Here is a 22,018-nt window from a genome sequence, read left to right on the forward strand (position 1 = left end):
ATTATGTTTGTTGTTAGGCATACACTCAGAAAAAACTGTGGTGTTTTTTTCCTTTATAACTTGATAACGACCCAATAAAAATTTTCTTGATTTTTCACCAAATGAATGGATTGGTTTTATAAACTCGAGGCAACCTAGAGAAAAAAGTATTTATAGCTTAACAATACTTTATGAATTTTTAATATAATACCAAAACATATTAATAACCAATTGATAATAAAAAAGCAATAAATATTAAGCAAGTGCTATAAAGTCTTTAGTAAAGGAAACTTGATTACTTGAATATAATGTTTTATTTATTTTTTGTTTGCCAATTAATGAGATTGTTTATACCTCGCTCGAGTTCCGGAAACAGGTATAAATATTCTTAACATTTTCCTTATAGCTTGTATAGAATAATTGTCAAAATTGTAACAGTAAAATACCATTGACTGAAACTCGAAATAGCCCGACTGTAGCTTCTATTTATTGGTTCCCATTGGTTCAGTAGAAAAGGTTGTTGACATCGTACACTTCCTTGGAGCTGCAGAGGAACTTGTACTGGGGATTGGTGCCGGTGGTGCACTTGCTGGCCGGCGTGGAGCAGGAGCTGTACATCTTGATGCCCAGGACATTGGTGGCCGCGTAGTTGCAGGCCAGGAGGAAGGCCTTGTATCCCTGGCCAGCCACCGAGTAGGTGGCCGCGGCACAGCCCATCTCCGTGTTGCGATCGGCCACCAGGACGGTGAAATGGCCAATGGCCGGGCCATTGTAGTTCGAGGGATAGGCATCGATGTAGGACTGCTTGGTGTACACAGCCTCGCCGTACCACATATCGACGCCCCACTGCACATAGTGGGTAACGTTCAAAGGATTGTAGTAGCTCATCCAGGCCAGATTCTGGCCAGACCAGTCGAAGGCATCCGTGTTGTGGCATCCGTCGTGGCGCATCGCACAGCTCTTCACGTTCAGGGAGGCCAGGTAGGCCAGCTCGTCGTTCCACTTGATGGTGGCCATCCGGCAGGCGGCACTCAGGTTGGCGTTCAGTCCGCCGGCGATGATGTTGCGGTACTCGTTCGTCCTGTCCACCAGGGCGGCCTTCTGCGCCGTGGTCAGGGACACCAGGGCGGCGTCGGTGGGGCAACTGGAATCCCAGGCCTGAAATACGAACAATAAATAAAATAATATAGTAGGTTATAAAAACAACAATTTTTTAATTATTTGATAGCTTAATTTTATATTTAAAAAACAAATATTTCAAATATCACGTAGATATCACATAGATAGATAGATATTTAGATAGAAATTGATACAGATAGATAGATAGATGATGTTAAATATCCCTAAAAGCATTACAGATAACATATAAACAAATAAAAAAAGGAGAAGTACTAAATATAATATTTTCAAATATTGGATGTTCTCTTTACGAAAACATATTTTCAAGTTTGACATATCTTTAATGTTCAAATAATAACAAAAGGACAAAATCTTTGTAACTGGAATTCCTCTTTATCGCATATCATAACTTTATGATAAGGTATCTACACGATTTTATTAAAGTAGATAGTTTTTCACTTAAATGGTAAAAGGGCATATACTATACCATTGTTTAGTGATCCAATTTATTTTGAAAGACAATCTTTTGGATGTGCTTTAAATTACTTAACTTAAAAATAACACTTTCTATACTATTATTATAAGCATGTGAGTTATGAATAATAGATTCTCTTGAATATTTCTATTTTTTAAAGGCGAAGATAAGAAATAGTAAGGAATATTTTTTTCTTTTAAGCCAAATCTCTTTATATAGTGCTACAAAAAGCGAAACGGATGATACATTCTAAGCCCCAAGTGAGTTGTTGGATGGTCTGAGTCGCGGATCAAGGATTTAGTTGTAGGAGGAGTTTTAAAAAGAAATATTTTAAAGATATTTTAATGTATCATAAAAACAGTAAGTCCAAAGTTAAAATTTTTCCATAATCCATTGCCATATTCTTTTTTTAAAATAATCCCTAAGTAAGTTAATAAATATTATATTATCTTTATTTTCATATTATATCATGCAATTTGAATGTACTGTTTTGAATATTATGTGCATATATTTAATTTTACTCTCTATTTTTTATCAGTGCACTTAGATTCTTCTCCCGATGAAGAGAGGACTCACCCCGCTATTGCCGCATCCCAGGTTCTTGGTGCTGCCGCAGCTCTTCTTGCAGTAGTCGGTGGCGGAGACGAGCCCCAGTGCCAGCGAGAGGCTGACGATGATCACGGTGTTGCGCATTTCTATTCCCAGACCTGATTGCTGGCCATTCCCTCGGGGCGACGGGCTTTTATGCCAACCGCAGTGGAGCAGTTTTTCTTTTATCAACATTTGATTAAATATTTACCGCCAGAGTGTCTCATTTGTCCCAGCCGAGTTTCAGTGGGTGTGCGCAACTATATGTAATGGGTAATTTTCACCCCCAGCACACCCACCTCCTCCAAAAGACGTCATTCGATCGGTGGAAGAAAAACAACCGTGTCTGCGGGAACCACCGCAGAGTTCTTCGCCCCTGAGCTGGTACATCACTGATTGTTTAAGACACAGCCAAGATGTTATGAGAAACAAGTTAATGAGTAATTAAAAAATAATTATCAGGGATGACAAAAAAACAGAAGTTCCATTGTTAATCTATAGGAATCGCGAATGATTATGACGAAACACATACAGAAAACTGAAACTCTTTGAGACATGGAAAATACCAGTGACTAAATGTCAATAAACAAATGAAATTGGGTCTTGACGTCTTTAAAAGGGTAAACAAGAATTGCCTAGGAATATTAGTTGATAAAATGTTAGCATACTTTTTAAAACCAGGGACTGTAAAAAATAAATTATGATCTGTCTTGGGCATCAAAAAATCGAGCATTTAGGATCAACCTACAAAGAAAAGAAAAAAACCATCTATCGTTTTCCACCATGGTTTTATAATGTTTAATTTTTATATTAGTTTCTTAAGGATGTTGTTTATTTTAATATTCTAATATTTTTGGCCCAAAATAAAGATTATTTTTAAGCTTTATTTTCTTTGGTTAAAAGTAATCATTATTTTTTGGTCTTTAAAATAAAACTCATAATTATATGGGAACCTCTTAAAAATATCAAAAATAATATTATTTCCAACCAGCACCGTTTCCTGGCCAGAAATACAAATACAGTGAGTACACATTGCAACAAACAGAAAGTCCGGCACGTGTGGCGATGACCATCCGCCAGTCAAATGTTAGCCCAACTGCAAATTCGACAAAAGCCCATATATCAAGTGCAAAACCATTATTTGCCCAGTTGTTCGGAGTACCATTAAATTTGCAAAACAAAAGACTTTGATTGTGGATTTTAGCAAAGGAATATTTAACCAAACATCTAAATTGGTGCATGTCAATAAGTGTGTTGACAAAAATTTTTGAAAATAATGTTTACCAAAAGAAACAATTGCTCTTAATTGTTTATCTTAAGAATGGTTCTAAACAGCCAAATAAATGAAAAACACAAGTTTATATTTTTGTATATATATATTTTTTTGACATATTTGATATGCTGACATTTTATGTATTTCTAGTAGGGTTTTCTTGGTTTGTTTATGCAAACAGGGCCTGTTCCATTTCCCAAAATTTTCCAATTCTGAGTTCTAAAAGAATCACTCCCATTTCCGCTTGACATTGTGCTTATTTAATTGATGGCACTATAATATACTTTTCACGCGGAATCTGGAACAGCCCTGATAATGCAATTCTGCCAACTTGATAATTGCATTTACCCATCAAAATGAGTCGACAATCGGCCTCCAGGTTTTGTAATCCTCCATATAAGGCCTTGCTTACCCACCATTTCTTTGTGTAGATATAGACAGAGATGGCTGCCATTGCATATAATAATTAATTCTTTGCCATTTACCATTTACCATCTTTTAGTACAGAAAAATAAATATACTTGCGCAAGTCCAACTTCCTGTCTGCCTCTGTGTACAATTATATGAATGTGTGTATACAATATATATAGATATTTATTCCAGCTGGTTTTCAGTTTCAATTTTTATATGTACATATATATTGAATGTATACAGATCTGCGCTATTTGTGTTTATATTTGCATAAGAAGTTTATCTGTGGGCTGTTTGCAGCTCTTGCAGTAGCTGTGGTTGTTGCTTTAATCGCTTAATGTACTTGCGTTCGTGTAGTTTTCTTATTTGTTAATAATATTTGACGCTCCTAAGGCGACTTAATAAATTTCACACACAAAATATGGATTTGTTTGCTTACATTTTCCTTATTTATCATTTGCACAGTTGTACGAGATTTTGTTTTCAGTTTTCATTTTGCTTGGTGTCGTTTGGTTTATGTTTCTGTTTTTATTTTGGTTATCAAGGGTCGGGGCAACAATATCAAGAATATCTTTTTGTCTCTGCATCTTAAGTTCCTAGTAATTGTAAATCATATTCATATATATATATATATATCTTCTTTTGAATATCATATGTACAGATCTTACAGACGAATACACTGAAGTAGCATAGCAAATGAAATTTGACAATTGTGCAGCAGCCAACAGAGTGGAGTACACTTTGAGTCACTCCGTCTAGCACTCTGGAACTTATACTTAAAAATTCGCAACATCATATTTGGAATACAAAAGCTAAAAGCTAGGTTTAAGCCAGTTTGTGGTTGAGCCCAAGAGTAGGCAACATATAATATATGGGGTCAAAGACGCTTGGCGTGGCTAAGGGAGCGTGGTAGTTCGAAAAATAAAGAAATAAGACGTTACGTATCTTTTACAAGGGACTCCAATTCGATTATCCCAAGTAATGATCTCAATTGATGAGTTTTTTTTTTAAATTACAATTTAAAATTCGAATTCAGGGTGGCGCAGTCTATGGGCAAATTTATAAGCCTTACAATAATATCGGGGGAAATATTTATAACATTTTGCTTTATTTACAACTTGTCATGCATTGGTTGTGGCTTCATGTGATAGGCCAAATCTTTGCTTATTCGATTATCAAAATGATACATATACATACATATATATTCGTACATTAATAACATATGGGTTGGATGAGGCATTCCCTCCTTCCAATTAGAAAGTCCTTAGGAGGACTAAGCGCACTAAATGATGAATTCATGGATTAGCATTGGATATCTCAATTGGCGGCTAAATATCAAGTATAATTTCGATTTCTCTCACGCGGGATAGTAGTAACTGGAACGCTTAACTGGGCCAATTGGCGACGGCTAACCAATGACTACGTGTTTACTTTTCAATACATATAGAGTTTTCTTGCATATACTTTATATATATATATATAGGCATTATGGAGCCACATTAAAGTAAACGGGCTTACATCTAGGGGTGCCATATATAGAGCAGCTTTAAGTGCCTCTGCTTCTTTACATACATAAATATATCATATATATATATATCTGTCACCTATATTCTAGCTTTAGTTTACTTTAGTTTAGGTTGGTTTATTGTAAATTATTAGACACCATTTGCATATAGCAATAACAACGTTTTGAGTGTTTAACGCTCCATCATCAATCTTTACTCTCTCAGCTCCTCAGCGGACTGGAACTGAACCGGAGCTTGGATTTGGGTTTGAGTCTGCTGCAGATGCTGCTGCTGCTGTTGCTGCTGTTGCGGATGCTGCTGATGCTGTGCCGGCGATGGGGGCTGTCCAAATTTGCTGGAGATCTTGTGCGAGGCATTGACAATGGCCAGCTCGTGCTTGGAGTCCAGGTCGCAGTCGTAGAGGCCGCTCAGCGAGTCCAGGCTGAGCAGGCGGGAGCTGGCCCGGCTGGACACCGAGGTGTCGTCCACATCCGGCGCGTTATACAGCGAGTTAACGTCCGAGAGGGCGCCCTCGGCATCGGTGAGCCCAGCTTCGTTCAGCAGCGAGATGTTCTCCAAACCGGGCTCATCCGTGATGTAGCCCGTGGATTCAGCTCCCCCTAAAGGATTGCAAAACATATAAGTGTATTTTTTACAGGAAAATGGTATTCCATGGCTGTCCTCACCTGTGGCTTCCTCACGACAATCGTCGTCCGACCACTCCGATTGGCTCTCCAACGGATTGGAGTCCATGGACTGGTGGTTGAGATGGGCCGCCCCGTATTTCAGCTCGTCGTTTATCACATTGGCCTCCAGGCCGCGCATGCTGCCGTTCGTCAGCGGCGCTGCCTCCTTGTGCCCTCCATTCCGGTGGTCCTGGTCCTGCTCCTCATCCTCATCATCATCCTCGTCGTCGTCGGCATCCACTTCCTCTTCCTCCTCGCCATCGCCATCTGCCCGCTTGTGATTGAGGTCCGGCTTCTGTAGGCGCTTTTGTCGCACATCGCGACCCACTTCATCGTCCTCGAACTCCTCGTCGGCCAGGTTGTCCTCGGTATCGTCACGCTCCTCCTGCTCCTGCACATGGTTGTAGCGCTGTTGTTGCTGCTGCTGTTGCTGCCTCTGTTGGTGGTGATGGTGGTGGTGGTGATGGTATCGCGGGTGGCGCTGTTGCGACTGCGCCTGCACCGCTCCATCCAGGCCGTCCAGGCTCTCGTGGCTGTACTGCAGCTCCTTGGAGCGCGGTCGCTGACGATGCGGTCGCGTCTGATGCTGCTGCTGCGAATGCGGCACATGATGCACATGGCAGCCATTGAGCTCCTTGGCCGAGTGCATCTCCAGCATGGCCAGCACATGCATCTGGTTGCGGTTCTCGTGCAGGATCTCGCAGGATTCCGTGTCCGAGGTTTGCCTGCAAGGGTCACAAGCGCTCCATTATATAAGGTTGAAAGTACACAAATCATTATTATATCATCTACAACTTAAAATAACATAGGGCCACCCGCACACCGGTTATGAAAGCGGCGAACCTACACCATATGACATGGAATGGAAGCTGTCATCATGGTCAGTGATGGGAATAAATCTTTAGTTGGGTGTATTATCAAGAAAAATAACTGAAACAAGCAAAGTATTTGATATTAAAGCTTATTCTAATAAAATAATAACCAAATATTTAGGTATACATAGACCTTTGGTTTGATTACAATACACTCGTCCTACCATTCCCATCACTGATCATGGTCTACTCACATTTGGCTTGACTCCGATGGGTTCTTGTTGCGCGTTATCTCCTTGATGGCCTCCAAGCCCACCGGGTGCTTGGCGATCATGAAGCTGCTGCTGCCCGGCAACTTGCCGCCGGCCAGGAGCTCGTGATCCGCTTGGTTATGCTGATCCGACTTGTGGTGACTGCTGTTGTTGTTGCCACTGTTCGAGTTGCTGCCGCTGCCGCCGCTGAGATTGCCATTGCTGCTGCCGCTGCCACCGCTGCCATTGCCCACCGCCGATCCTGATCCGGATCCAGAACCGGAAGCGGTTCCTGCGGCACCATGCCCATTGACGGAGCTCAGCCTGCCATTGCTGAGGGAGTAGCTCATCTCCCGGCTGCCATTGCTGGCCGTGTGATCCGTGGTGGAGATGCCACCCGCTGCCGTCGTCGTCGTCGAGGTGGCCAGGCAACGGGCTCGCGAGGATTCGTTGAGCAGACGCTGCAGTTCCCGCTCGAAGGGCGACTTGGTGGGGATGGGTATTACGCCCGTTCCAGCTCCCGCTCCCCCTCCCGCCGCCGTTCCCGCTCCCGCAGCTGCCTTTTGATAGTCAAAGCTGCTGCAGCTATCGCCCTTGTGCTGCGTGTTGCTCGTCGTGTTGCTGGTGGTGTGGTGGCCCTGGCTCTCGGTGGTGGAGCTCAGCTCGAAATCGTGCAGGTGGGCCATGTCAACGACCGGCGAGGTGGGATCCACCTGAATGTCGCAGGGGTAGAGCCATTGCAGCGGATTGACCAGGCCGCCGGCGGGCAGGTGGTAGCCATTGTTGCGGTGCTGCAGGTGGCCGCCATTGGGGATGCGCGGCGAGTCCTCGTCGCCATCGCCCTCGCCCTCGGTGGTCTTCGAGTAGCTCTCGTCGGAGCTGCTCATCGAGGGCGAGTGTGGCCGCGAGCTGAGATCGTCCGTGGAGGACATGTCGCGGCTCTCCTCCAGCTCCGCCGGCAGCCTAGGCAGCGGCTTCATGTACGTCCTCAGCGCCGGCTTCGGCGGCAGCTGCGGCTGCTGCGAATACATGGCGTACTGTCGCTGCGAGGGATGTGGTTGCTCCTGGGCGGGATGTGGCTGCTGCTCCTGGGATGTGGCAGGATGCTGTGGCCGCTCCTGCTGATGCTGTTGATGCTGATGCTGATGCTGCTGCGACAACATGGTGTGGGGAGAAGTGTAACGTGGTGGCTCGTACTTTGGCGCATGCTGCATGGGCATGATCTGGGGGCGTGGTTAGTCGGAGATGAGCAAGCGAGAGAAAGATAGATGTGCGGTCATGCAAAGAGTGGACATAGAGAGTTAGACACATGGTACACACAGATATAGATATAGGGATTGGATATTCGGGGGTAGATCGGTGGGCAAGCATCAAGAACAGACTGGCAGGTAAAAGTCAATACAATCAATGGCCAAATTCTATAACCTATGCCTTACACATCCATCTTGATTTTAATTATACATATATCTTACAAAAGAAGAGGTTCAGAAGGTCTTAAAGTATCTCTCACATTAATTTTAAAAATGTATATTAATGATAATGACTGAGTCATCTTGTTTTGCAAGCGAAATTAATAACTTGAGATCAATAAAAATAGTAAATGTAATGTAATCCTTCAACTAAACTAAAATTCCATAAACTTTTAAATTTGTATTATACAAATTAAATTATCATATAAAATGTTATATTTAGTTTAGGTTTTATATTAGAATCAACTAAAGAATAATTGGCCCCAGTTTCAAATATATATACATGCAATTCTGTTCTTGTTCTTAAGTGTTAGATACGAATGGGATGGATATGGGTCTTGGTTCGGTTCGGTTTGGGTCTGGCTCTGGTTACTGGTTACTGGTTTCTGGTTACTGGGCGGGTTCTGAGGCACTTGGAGGCGGGACAAGGCTGCGCTGGCTGTTCAGAGGAGGATCTCCTTGCTCCAGAGCAGGTGGTCAGCGTCTTCACTCACCTTGGCTACCGGCGCGACGCTGCTGGCATGCAATAGCGGCTCGCTCTCCCGGCATTGGCCATAGCCCAGGCTGGTGAACGATGGCGGGTGCTGATTCTGGCTCTGGTTCTGGCTCTGGCTCTGGTTCTGACTCAGGTTCAGGTTCGAATGGAGGTGATGCGGTGGTGGATGATGGCCATGCTGGTTTAGGGGCGGCACGTAGGTGCGATCGCGATCTCGCCGGGGCATCATGAAGCAGTCACCGCCTAGCACGCCAGCCCCCATTCCCATTCCCATTCCCACACCCATTCCCATACCCATTCCCGATAGGTCAAGGCTGCCGTGATGCGGCGGCAGCTGCTCCATCTGCGGATGCCGGCCACCGGAAGTCGGGTTCTCAATAATATTAAACTCTCGCAACATTACCGAAGGAACGGGCTGATGCTGGAGCTGGAGCTGGTGGTGGAGTAGGATCTGGTGCTGCACTGGAGCCGCCACAGCTGGCGGGAGGGGATGCGAGTGCGGGTGTTGGTGCTGGAGCTGGTGTTGGTGCTGGAACTGGAGTTGGTGGTGCTGGAGCTGGAGCTGGGGCTGGAGGGGAACCGCCACTGCAGCCGACGGTGTCGTCGTGGCCACCATGAAGCCACCGTGCTGCTGCTCGCCATTGTGACCATTGCCGTTCTCCCGTATATTGGGCAGACCGCCATTGGCCATGAAGATCGGCTGCTTCTGCAGCTTGCTGTTCAGGCGCTGCTGTTGCTGCTGGTGCAGATGGTGATGCACTGGAGGCGGTGGAGCCGGCAGCGGCAGCGGATCCAGCTGCTTGTGCTGGTGCTGCAGCAGCAGCTGTTGCTCCTCGCCACCAGTACCGGCATACAGGTGACCGTTCTCCTTCTTGCTGTAGGTATCGGTATTGACGCGATTCTCCGGGAACTGTGAGACCTTCATGTAGTAGTCCGGTGCATGGAGACTCTGCGGCAGGGACATGGCGTTGCGCACCTCGCCGTTGAGCGACTTGTTGCCACTGTCGCACAGGAAATAGGTGACCATGTCGCCCTTGCCCTTCACCTTGATGGTGCCGCGGCATCTGTAATGCGGTTTCAGTTAGTAAATATAATGGAACTTGATAATTTGATAGCACACACTCACCGGAACTCAAAGTGCGAGCCCACCAGGCTGTCGACCACCTCTTGGGTCACCTGCGAGTAGCCAGGTACTCCAGTGGAGTCCATTCGACTGGCCACGTTCACCGTGTTGCCCCAAATGTCGTACTGCGGCTTTCGAGCTCCAATAACGCCCGCCACCACAGGACCAATATTGATGCCTATAAGTCATAAACAATTAGAATAAGAACTTCTAGAAGAGGTCCTAAGCTCTAGGCTTATAACACCCACCCACGCGCAGCATAAAATTGTTGTACGAGTGACTGTTGATCTCCTGCAGCGAATGCCGCATGGCCTTTACATATTCAATGAGGGCAGTCATGTGGCGACGCACTGAGTTCGGATCGTTGGGCTGGATTTTGTACTCGGGAATAAGACCCACGACGGCCATGTAGGTGCTGCCCACCGTCTTGATCTTGTCGATTCCCCGGAAGCGGTCTTCCTTGAGCAGCTCGTCAAAGTCCGCGATGATCTCGTTCAGCAGGCGGAGGCACTCCAGACCCTGATCCGAGCCGTCCATTTCGGTGTAGAACTCGTTGAAGTTGGGCACGCTGGCGAAAATTACGCCCACCTTGGCATAGCTCTGGTGGTAGAGCTCCTGGAGAGAGTAGAAGAAGATCAAAGGTTAGAAAGCATGTAGAAATTATGGGGAGTGCTACACATCACTAGGGTTTTGAAAACACATTTAAATTTCACTTTAGGTGTCTTAAAGTATGCAGTAAATAATGGAAAGTTGTCTTTCTTAATAAATATATTGCAATAACACTTATAAGTGCCTTTAAAACACTAGTGATTTAAGTGGCCCCCCTTTTAAAATGGATGTGGATTTACAATTCAATTTAATTTTAGGTGTCTAAAAGTAAGCAATGATTTCGGGATAGTTGTATTTCTAAATGAACTCATTGTAATTCATTGTAGCACACTCTTAAACACCTTAAATTGGGTTGACAAATTATAATGATCTCCGTTTATCTTCCTCCCATCAAGTCACATCAATCTTTCTAAATCCGTCAGTGGGTCAGTGGGGACAAGGTGATTCTCACCATGTTGTTGCGGAATTGCGCATCGAGGAAATGTGCAGCCACATGAGCGGGCAGCAAATTGTGCAGAATGCGCTTGTTCGACTCCTGCAGCACGTCCATCTCCTTCTTCTCCTGCGAGGCCTGCAGCTGCCAGAGGAAGTCCAGCCGGGCAGTGCCCTCCACCAGGCGGCCGTGCACCAGAATGGCAATCATAAAGATGGCGATGCGGGCCAGCGAGATCAAGTGAAGTGGAATCGAGGCGCTGGAGGGCAACAATATCGTTCGATAAGAGTGGATGCATTAGTGGATTTGTGGGGCGACCCAAAATTAGCGTTGACCTACTTGACCCGGTTGTCGTAGCACTCGAAGATGTTCTGATGCGACAGCTCTATGAACAGGGCATAGATGGTGCCCATTCCCAGCACCAGCAGCGACTTGAATATGATGGGCAGCCTGTGGACGACGTGGCAATCAAGGATTTGCATTTAGGGGCAGAATCGTGATGAACTCACCTGAGGAACACGGACACAGATAGGAAGGCAAAGGCAGCCGATAGAGACACGTACTGGGGCAGCGAGCACTTGCGATGCGAGTCGTTCTGGAAGGAGCTCGTCGCATTGCCCCCACATGGATGGTCCGAGACACACGTGAACTGGGGGGAAATGAGGGGATTAGTATTTATTTATACTGCGTTCCCTGGGTAATCTAATTTATATACCCCTGCTGAGGTTATTACACTCTTAGTCAGAAGTTAGAATGCAGTTTAAATATTAATATATGACGATGTGATGCATCACTTATAAAAAATTGTTTTCAATGAAATATTTGACAATCCTCTCCTGAAGAATTCGCGGTTAATTTTTTAGTTTTCCGTGCTTAAGGACCCCAATGCAATAATATGTGAATTTTAGAACAGCAGAGTATGATCTAGCATGAAAAAAAGTGCAGTTTTATAAAAACGCGAATTCTTCAGACCCCGTAAAATGTTACACAAACACGCGAATTCTTCAGATTTCTGATTTTCTTATTTACTCACCACATTCACCTGTCCCACGGAGTAAATGAGAATGACCGTGAAAATAGTGATGGCCATGCGCAGCGAGAAGCTCTCCGAGATGTCCCAGATGATCCACTTGAGTCGCACGGCGAGCAGGAGCATCAGGATGGCGCTCACCCAGATGAAGGCGAAGAGGAAGAGCAGCAGCAGGATGAGAGTGCGCGGCAGAGCGGTCACCTGGAGCGCTGCACCCAGGATGAGAAGCAACAGCGAGCAGCCCATGGCCGTGGTGAAGCCCAGATCGAAGTCCTTGTGATACTCCCGCTCCATGTCGCTCTGCCGGAAGCGCAGGGTCAGCCGATCCACATGCTCCGACTTGTCGCAGTCCACCGACCGGGCATTGATCGCCTGGGAGAGGAACCGGTTCACCCGATTGGTGGGCTGATGGTGGGCCGCCACCGAGTGCCGCTTCCGGAATGGCCTCTTGAACTTGTCCGCCACCTTTGACTGCGACTGCCAGCGTGGGATGCCGATGCCGATGCCGATGCAGAGATGCGGGATGGAAAGCCATGCAAGAGGGAGCAAGAAGTAGAAAGACATTCGTTAGTTGTGGTTGTGGTCCCCGGACGAGCACTTCTTTGGCTGGATGGCTGGCACTTGAACTGGCTGGTTGAGTTGAAGATTCAAGAGTTAAGATTGAAGATAGAAAGCGCTACAAATGTGCGTTAGGGGATGTGGCCACGACTCACTACATGCTGAGAACTGAAAGGCAGCGAGCAGAGCTGGGACATTGCTGGGCAACTAGGCATGCTGGTCGGGATCTGAGGATGGACTCGGAACATGCTCTCCGGATGTCGAATGGTCAGTGATAATGCGGAGCTGCGGCTGGCATTTTAAAGCTCGATAATGACACTGAACCAGAAAAGAAAACTTTACCTAGGATCATACAGTTGTGATTAAAACAAAGGCAGAGTCACATCTTTTCAACTTAAAAAGTCCGATGTGTTTAGGTATACTCAGAATACTTTATATTATCATGCTTTTACTACGAAAAGGTTTACCGAATTTGTTGGTTTCTAAAAATGGGAGTGTTAAATGGAATATAATATAAAATAATTTTGTAAACTAAATTTTACTGTAGTGATTAATAGGTATACATTCTATTCACCAAAAAAAAAAAAAAACTTTATAATATATGGTTTTTGTTCCAGTTAAATAAGATTACTTTCTTTAAAATTATATACCTTCAGTATATACATTTCTTATGAAAACCTCAGCGGATCTATAAATATTTTGAACAGAACTGTATACTACAAATATTACTTTACAAGATGGAAAATAGGTTCTCCCTAGATGTTTTTAATCTAGTTACTACAAATCTAAATACTTATTTCTTTCTTGGCTCAGTGTCTGGCAGCTTTAACGAAGCGAATAGGAACATAACTAGGCTTGACGAACTTTTGCCTGGAAGCCCTTCCAGATACAAATCTCGACGAAGACCAACGAAACATTTAACGAATGAACAAAGCACACTTATGAAGTAGTTACACTTAACACATTTATTGAACTTGAATGTAAATGGACGAAACACAAAGTGAAGGCCCCTCTTTCAAAGACTTGAGTTCTTATCTTTGGGGGTACAAGACTAGATGGGAACTCAGTTCTTATAGAAAGGGTCCTTGAACGAACGAACGCAGGAACGGTTTTGAACGATTGAACGAAAGTATAGAATGTATTTTTTTTTTGGCTGCTGCTCTGCTCACTTTATTGTTCTTGTGATTGTGCCTATGAATGCGACTAATCGTACTCGCTGTAGAGTTGGGATTTGTGCCTACGGTCACTTGGACACTGCCCCCACTGCCGCCACCGGCGATACCACCACCACCGGAACCGGAAATACCGCTGTCACCACCGCCGCCGCTGCCGACGACGCTGCCATAGCCCATGCCGTGCGGTGGCGGTGTTGCATGCAAGATCTTTTGCAGACGTATCACCTGGATCGGAGAAGTATACACAGTTTTCATGTAAGTTCTTATATTTACATTTCAACAAAGAGTCTTTCTTATCACTAGGCGTAAAATCAAACAGTAGCAAGAAGTACAAGATGGGTAAGTAGTATAGTTAGGGCGGAAAAAAGGAAACAATAACGATAGAAAGTGAAGAAGAGGCGCATCAAGTGAAAACCAAAATCAACATAATCTCAACGGAACTGAAGGATCGCTGGCTGCGGTAGCACTAATAAATAATGTGTGAGTATTGTAGTATTTTAGTATAAAATACAGCCTTATCAATAGGGGATCTCAACGGTCTATAAATGTTATCGTCATCAGTGCCGAATGGAATACCTACGGCTATATTTTCGATTTTAGAACCTATTTCTCTTGCCTTTTTTTATAATCTTTAAGATATATTACATTTTTGATGATCCATATTTAATATCCCAATATTATATTACGAAGTAAAAAAGTAAACAGGCAATAAGTATTCTAATAATTTAGTCAATAGTAATTTAGATACTCATATAAGTCCTGTTCCCAAAACATTTCACAAGAATGTGTGTAATAGGTGTCTAAAAGAATGCTATCAGTATGTATGTGTGTCCTTTCAAGTGTTTTCAATGACAGAAGTTTAATTAATAAATTTACAAGATATCCCCGCACAACACCGTTATACAACCGATGATTATATTTACACATCTATTTAATTTATGGCATATATACTTATACTTTCTACATTCAAACTACACACAACATCGACGCAAACGAATCGTTATACTACAAAATGTTAGTAGAGACAGCAGTACGGAATTACAATTGCTGATCTTGCTAAGCTAAGTATATAATCTTAAATGTATAGGAATAGATACATATGTTTACAATGCGACTACGAAAAGAAAAAGAGCCCACTAAATACGGAAAATCGAGAACCGATCGAGAACTTAAGAGGGGCAAGGGGCAAAAGCGCAACTCAGGAATAATGGTTACGGTTATCGGGTTTTCAACTGGTGGATATATAGAAATACTTAGACATGGGCGAGGCAAACTTACCGCATCCTGAAAGAAAACGAAAGGAAACAAATCAAAGCAAGAAATGAAAAGGAGTCTCGCCGTCTTCAAGCTACCCGATCTCTATCTATCAGATCTTTGTGTATCCCTGGGCTACGGATACAGTACGGAAAATGAAAAGCACACCAAGCCAGAACTCAAAACCACCGCCACAAAATAACTAGTTAACCGGAACCCAATCAACCCGACATCCATCGTAAACCACCCGGACATGCACAGAACTGGAGCTACGACAAAAGAATAGAACAGAACCGAGCTACAGGAACACGAAACTTTGCAACATTGCAACTTCCAACTTGCAACTCCCACCTTGAAACTCCCGAGTCGGCTTTTCGATAGAGTGCTGCTGATCTTTGGCTGAACACCACTTACCTTGCGGGATCCCTTCTCGGAAACCTGAACGCTTCCGGCGTTCGCCTCGCAGGTGCTTCCCCGGGCCACGCCTCCTCCTCCACCGCCTCCGAGTTGCACTCCGCCCCCCAAGGCACTGGCCGCCGAGGGGAAGGATCCGGTGGCTATGTTGGAGAAGGGCACCGGTTCGGAGAACTTGATCGTGTGCAGCAGCTGCATGACCACATTGGACACGTTCCTGAACGAGAGCTTCCGCCGACTTCCGATCGCCGAGCGAACTCCTAGGGTGTTGAGCATCAGCGGCTGTCAAAGAAACATGGAAACATGGTTTAGTAAAAGATAACATCTTTACTATTAATTTTATATACATATTTTTCGTTTTAAACGTAAAATAATAAATATAACGGGTCGTTTTCTCGAGTGACAGTTAAGGTAAGAGTTAGCTATCCGCACGAAAAACTATTGACAAGATAACCAGCACTATCGTCATTAAAAACCCGTTGTCTCGATTTCTATTCTTTGTCTGAACGAGAAACAATAACATATTGCTTTTATTAAGATTAAATTAGACTTCCACTTTATTAATTTGACAAGAACTTGACAGGAAGATCAAGTCCCTGTTAGAGTTTTCTTTTACATATGATTTATCTGAACGGAAAACACTAAAATAGTGCTATTATGCTTAAATTAAGTTAGGCTTTCACTTTTTTGATTTGACAAATACTTAACAGGAAGTTAAGAAACTTAGAGTGCTTAACCGGTACTCGAAAAACCGGCCCTATTAGATGTTCGATATTTTCGTGGCATAAACCCAAGTAACCAGCACAGATTGAACTCACCTTGCGGCGATGTGGTGGCGGCACAATGAAGAAGGTATCCACGCCATGGTCTCGCAGATACGAGGACCGTTCGTCCCCGTGGCCAGCCTCCACCTCGTATTCGCCGGATAGGGAGTCCAGGGTGGCGCGGGTCACGTGCACCCGGCCGGGCTCCCCGCCCGACTCCATGTGATTGGCCAGGGTCACGTCGTTCGACCACACATCGAACTGCCACTTGCGGAGCCCCAGAACCCCGCAGAGCACCCGACCCGTGTGGATGCCCACGCGCATGTTCAGGATGACGTCGGTGGCCTCCACCACGGTGCTGGAAACGAGGAAACGGGGAAAAAAGCCATTATGTGATTTCAATTAAAGTGCAACGAAAGAGCAATTCGAAAGCTCGTTAATTAATTACAGAAGACCGACAACAGAATAATGTAATGAAGCTTTGACAAGCCAAAAGGACAATACTAAATACCACATATTGAAAACAATTTCTAGTACAACACATTTCCCGTAATTGTCTTACGCACGGAATGCATTTGTTTTGTCATCGATTAATAGGTGATAATTATATCAAAAAAGTTTTTGAGTTATTGTCTAAGTGCTTTCTTAGCAAAAGCGGATGACAACGGAATCATTTTATTAATTTATCAATAAATACAAGGAATGACTCAAGTTAGTGCGCATATACTTTTAAAGCCCCGTCGATCATGGTATATCAAATATATCAATATAGATACTCACGCAATGGCATCGATCATATCGAGCCCCATTTCCACGGCGCATTTGGCGTGATCCTTTCGCGGTTCTGGCAATCCGGAGACACAATAATAACAGTCGCCCAGGATTTTAATCCTCAAACAGTGGTTGTCCTATGAAAAAGGGTAGAGAAACAATTAAGATAAGTCAAGTAGGTGGTATATTTTTTTTAAAGAAAATATATTAGAGTGACAAACTCATAGAGGTAACCCACTTTAAAATAGGGATCCAAATACCCAAGATATAAAATTTATAAATCAGTATTGGGTTCAAGTTCTGGGCTCCAATGGAATTACGAAAAAATCAAACATGAAAATGTGTTAAAATTTTAACCCTCTTTGAAAACAAATATTTGAATGTAGATTATTAGAGAATTCAAATACAAACTCAAAGAGGTATTCTACTTCAAAATCGGAGTCCAATAACTCAAGTTATGGAATCTTGAAACGTATATTTAGATCACCACTCTGAAAACCTTGGAAATAAGGAAAAATCGAACATGAAAATGTGTTAAAATTTGGACCCTCTCGGAGAATAAATATTTGAATGTAGAATATTAGAGAATTTAAGCACAAATTCATTGAGGTATCCCACTTCAAAATCGGAGTCCAATAACTCGAGTTATGAAATCTTGAAGTGCAGTTTTGGGTCACCATTCTGAAAACCATTGGAAATAAGGAAAAGTCGAACATGAAAATGGGTTCAAATTTCAGCCCTCTTAGGAAATTAATATTTAAATGTAGATTATTAGAGAATTTAAACACAAATTCATAGAGGTATCCCACTTAACAATCGGAATCCAATATCTCGAGCTATGAAATCTTGAAGTGCAGTTTTGGGTCACCATTCTGATAACCATTGGAAATAGGAAAAAATCGAACATGAAAATGGGTTAAAATTTGGACCCTCTTTGAAAAGAAATATTTGAATGTAGATTATAAGAGAATTTAAACACAAATTCATAGAGGTATCCCACTTCAAAATCAGAGTTCAATTACTCAAGTTATGGAATCCCGAAGTGCAGTTTTGGGACACCATTCTGAAAACCATTGGAAATACCTAAAAATCGAACATGAAAATGTGTTAAAATTTTGACCCTCTTTGAAAATAAATATTTAAATGTAAAATATTAGAGAATTTAACCACAAACTCATAAAGGTATCCCACATCCAAATCGGAGTCCAATAACTCAAGTTATGGAACCTTGAAGTGCATTTTTAGGTCCCCATTCCGAAAACCATTGGAAATAGGAAAAAATCGAACATGAAAATGGGTTAAAATGTGGACCCTCTTTGAAAAGAAATATTTAAATGTAAAGTATTAGATAATTTAACCACAAACTCATAGAGGTATCCCACATCCAAATCGGAGTCCAATAACTCAAGTTATGGAACCTTGAAGTGCATTTTTAGGTCCCCATTCTGAAAACCATTGGAAATAAGGAAAAATCGAACATGAAAATGGGTTAAAATTTGGACCCTCTTTGAAAAGAAATATTTGAATGTAGATTATAAGAGAATTTAAACACAAATTCATAGAGGTATCCCACGTCTAAATCGGAGTCCAATAACTCAAGTTATGGAATCTTGAATTGCCGTTTTGGGTCCCCATTCTGAAAACCTTGGAAATAAGGAAAAATCTAACATGAAAATGTGTTAAAATTTGGACCCTCTCGGAGAATAAATATTTGAATGTAGATTATTAGAGAATTTAAGCACAAATTCATAGAGGTATCCCACTTCAAAATCGGAGTCCAATAACTCGAGTTATGAAATCTTGAAGTGCAGTTTTGGGTCACCATTCGGAAAACCATTGGAAATAGGGAAAAATCGAACATGAAAACGGGTTAAAATTTTGACCCTCTTTGAATAGAAATATTTAAATGTAGCATATTAGAGAATTAAAATACAAACTCAAAGAGGTATGCCACTTCAAAATCGGAGTTCAAAAACTCGAGTTATGGAATCTTGAAGTCCAGTTTTGGGTTCGCACTCTGGACCCCATTGGAAATACGGAAAAATCCACCATGAAAATGGGTAAAAATTTCGACCCACGTTTAAAAAAAAGATTTTAATATAGAATATTAGTAAATTTAATGACAAACTCATAGAGATATGTCACTTCTTAATCGGGATGGAATTACCAAAGTTATGAAATTAATAAGTACAGCTTTGGGTTCCCATTCTGAGAGCCCTTTTAATTACGGAATAATTTAATATGATCGAAATATATTAGATGATATTTTTATCTCCCGTTAAACCCCAACCCCTTTTGGGTCAACTTACATGGGCCAGCTGATCGAAGCGGCCGAAGAGCTCGTTGAGCAGGCGCACCAGTTCCTGGGCACTGCACTGCGAAGATAGGACCGTGAAGCCTACGATGTCCGCGAACAGGATGCTCACATTCTCGTGCTTCTGGATGTAGATGCGATGGAACTGGCCGGCCACCGGCGACAGGATGTCGTTCTTCATCTGCATGGCCACGTGCTGGGGCAGGACCGACAGCAGGAGGCGCTCCAGCTTCTCGTTCTCATCCTGGATCTCCAGGCGCGAGGCAATGCAGTTCCGCGTGTCGAGAAAGGTGCGCCGTTGGGCCCGCTCCATCATGATGTTCACCACCAGGCCGGCCACATTCACGCCAATGAAGATGACGATGTTGGCGATCAGCTGATTGTACTCCAAGTAGCGCAGCGCATCCGTGAATATCTTGTAGACCGTCAGGCTGATGTGCACCGAGGGCAGGGCAATGCCGAAGGCCACCGCCTCCCAGATCTGCAGCGGCATCATGGCATAGGCGAGGAAGACCACGAACACGATCTGCCAGACGCCCTCGGCCATCACCTCCTTGGTGTCCACCGGAAAGATGCTGCCCAGCGTTGGCATCGACACCACGCAGATGCTGGCCGTGAACAGCAAGATTCCGTAGCACAATGTGGGCAGGTGGTGGTCCTTGATCACGGAGCACTGCAGCAGCACCAGCACCACCGCGAACAGCCCACACACGATCGCATTGAAGATGTTCTGCGGGGGAGGTAAATTAAACAAAATCAAAGGTATTATTAAATGGTTGTTCAATGAATTTAACCAGGAGTTAAACTAAGAGTTAGTTCTATCTGTGAGTTCTACAGATCCCGCTAGAAAGATATTGACTAACTTAAGATAACTTATAATATTTCTCCGTAGTTATTTTAAATACTAATATGAAAATAAAATAAGTTTATCATGGTACCGATTTCTCAATGTCATGTTAAGGATCTAGTTTCTTAGCTCTCAGAGAAAGTTGATATGAAAGACAAATTTGTTTCTCAATGTGATATTAATTAGACAATTCCTTACTTAATATATGAACTGACAAACCTGAAAAAGAAGTATTTTAACCAGAACATAACCTCCACTTAAAAGTTTTTACTCATATAAAACCTAATCTGTTACTGAGAAACCAAATTTTTCGAAACAGCAACTTAACCTAACGTCAAAAGTTAACATGACATTGAGAAACCATCTGACTGTGATGTAGAATTTCCCCCAAAGGAAAACCACTTACGTGAAAGGTGGCCGCATTATTGAAGGTCAGCGAGAGGGCCGCCATCACCCCGCAGAGGACGAGTACCAGGGCCACCACGCCCAGCACCGAGAAGCGCTGCAGCTTGAGCGTGTACCGCTGGTAGAGGCATTCCAGCTCGTCGTTCTCGAAGCGCAGCGTGTTGAGCGGGCGGCCGCGCGTCGCCTTCACGGCATGATCCATGCGGTGCCGCCGCAGCTGCCGCTGCCGAGCGGCTCCGTCCGACGCCTGCCAAAAGGATTGGGGCCGCCAAGATCAGGGGCTGCAAGTAGAGGAGGCGGGAGATCGTATTAGTATCTCATTTCATAGGTTTAAAAAAGGTTTACGAACAAATATCTTATCAAACTATACTTGGACGTTAGTTCACTGGGTCTTTTTGCATTCACTCTATATCCAATAAACTATAAAGCCTATAGGGCTAGCTTAATTTTGTATTACTTCTTCTTGTACTGATTAGTAACACACTTAGACAGTATTTCGTTTTTTGTTGATCCCCAAAATTTAGAACCTGTATATGTCTTACGATCTATTTAATTTTTTTGGTCTTGGCTTTTACTCTACATTGACCCTTTAAAATATTTGATATTTCAGAAATGAAATAATTTAATATAAGGTTATTTGCTGATTATAAGTTATTATTTGAGTAAACAAATATTATAAAAACATGCATTTTTACTTTATAGGAGTATTACTATGATTTCTATAACCTCTAACAGTTTAAAATTGGTTTTGCAAACATATCCAATATTTAATAAATCAAGCTATATTTTTCGTGATTATAGGAATCATTCCTTTATAACACATCAGAAATTTAAGAGAAGATTTCAAGATTATTACTTGATTGATCAATAAATATAACTAATTCAAATATAAACTCTTAGTCCCATTCATATAGCATACTTCATATAGGTAGCCCAATTGAAAATTTATTTTGCAGATATATTCAGTTTTTTTTAAATATATTCCCTCGTTTTCCGCAGTGTAAGCGGGACCGGGTCACCTTGAAATCGCGCTGACGCTGCATGTGTGTGGTGGGTCGGCTTTGGAAAATGGGAAATGGAAAATAGGAAATGGGTGCCTTCGCCTTCGCCGCTGCCTTTGTGCATACAACACGCAACCAATGGAGGGGAAAATGTCCACCGTCGGGCAGCATCAACACATCGATGGAAAGCGAGGCAAAGCCGGGCGAAGCCCAACGCCTCGCCGGAATCGTTTAAAATAACATTTCCCATTCGCTG

The 22,018-nt window shown here is 43.2% G+C and overlaps 2 protein-coding genes across 12 annotated transcripts in view; both read right to left on the minus strand.

Moving 5' to 3' along the window:
* Positions 1-432: 432 nt before the first annotated feature.
* On the minus strand, positions 433-2,308 carry Ag5r (Antigen 5-related). The gene is made up of 2 exons (XM_017069737.4): positions 2,150-2,308; positions 433-1,137 (listed from the first exon to the last, which is right to left on the minus strand). Exons 1-2 carry the CDS (start codon positions 2,264-2,266, stop codon positions 484-486), a joined length of 771 nt encoding a protein of 256 aa, XP_016925226.1. The 5' UTR covers positions 2,267-2,308; the 3' UTR covers positions 433-483.
* Positions 2,309-4,010: 1,702 nt separating this feature from the next.
* Positions 4,011-22,018, minus strand: part of rut (adenylate cyclase rutabaga) — a 38,493-nt gene continuing 20,485 nt past the window's right edge. Inside the window, exons 3-18 of one of the 11 annotated variants that reach the window (XM_065868275.2) lie at positions 20,763-21,042; positions 19,505-20,239; positions 17,205-17,332; positions 16,479-16,782; positions 15,661-15,942; positions 13,987-14,217; positions 12,263-12,736; positions 11,739-11,878; positions 11,569-11,679; positions 11,248-11,488; positions 10,436-10,802; positions 10,191-10,365; positions 9,063-10,128; positions 7,103-8,247; positions 6,037-6,761; positions 4,011-5,970 (exon numbers count right to left, since the gene is read on the minus strand). In XM_065868275.2, coding sequence (XP_065724347.2) covers positions 5,564-5,970; positions 6,037-6,761; positions 7,103-8,247; positions 9,063-10,128; positions 10,191-10,365; positions 10,436-10,802; positions 11,248-11,488; positions 11,569-11,679; positions 11,739-11,878; positions 12,263-12,736; positions 13,987-14,217; positions 15,661-15,942; positions 16,479-16,782; positions 17,205-17,332; positions 19,505-20,239; positions 20,763-20,963 — 6,732 coding nt within the window. In that variant the 5' untranslated portion in view covers positions 20,964-21,042 and the 3' untranslated portion in view covers positions 4,011-5,563. Of the gene's footprint in view, positions 5,971-6,036; positions 6,762-7,102; positions 8,323-9,062; positions 10,129-10,190; positions 10,366-10,435; positions 10,803-11,247; positions 11,489-11,568; positions 11,680-11,738; positions 11,879-12,262; positions 12,737-13,986; positions 14,218-15,660; positions 15,943-16,478; positions 16,783-17,204; positions 17,333-19,504; positions 20,240-20,762; positions 21,043-22,018 lie in introns of those variants that run through there. The other 10 variants (XM_017069779.4, XM_065868279.2, XM_065868276.2 and 7 more) reach the window with 10 other exon arrangements.

Source organism: Drosophila suzukii, chromosome X (assembly GCF_043229965.1).
Source record: "Drosophila suzukii chromosome X, CBGP_Dsuzu_IsoJpt1.0, whole genome shotgun sequence".
NCBI lineage: Eukaryota > Metazoa > Arthropoda > Insecta > Diptera > Drosophilidae > Drosophila > Drosophila suzukii.

What these genes read in the sequence shown, in the direction of transcription:
- Ag5r (XM_017069737.4), bottom strand. Translation starts at nt 2,266, where the DNA reads ATGCGCAACACCGTGATCATCGTCAGCCTCTCGCTGGCACTGGGGCTC. An exon ending in TGGGATGCGGCAATAGCGGG is followed by an intron (nt 1,138 to 2,149) that starts GTGAGTCCTCTC and finishes TTCGTATTTCAG; the next exon opens with GCCTGGGATTCCAGTTGCCC.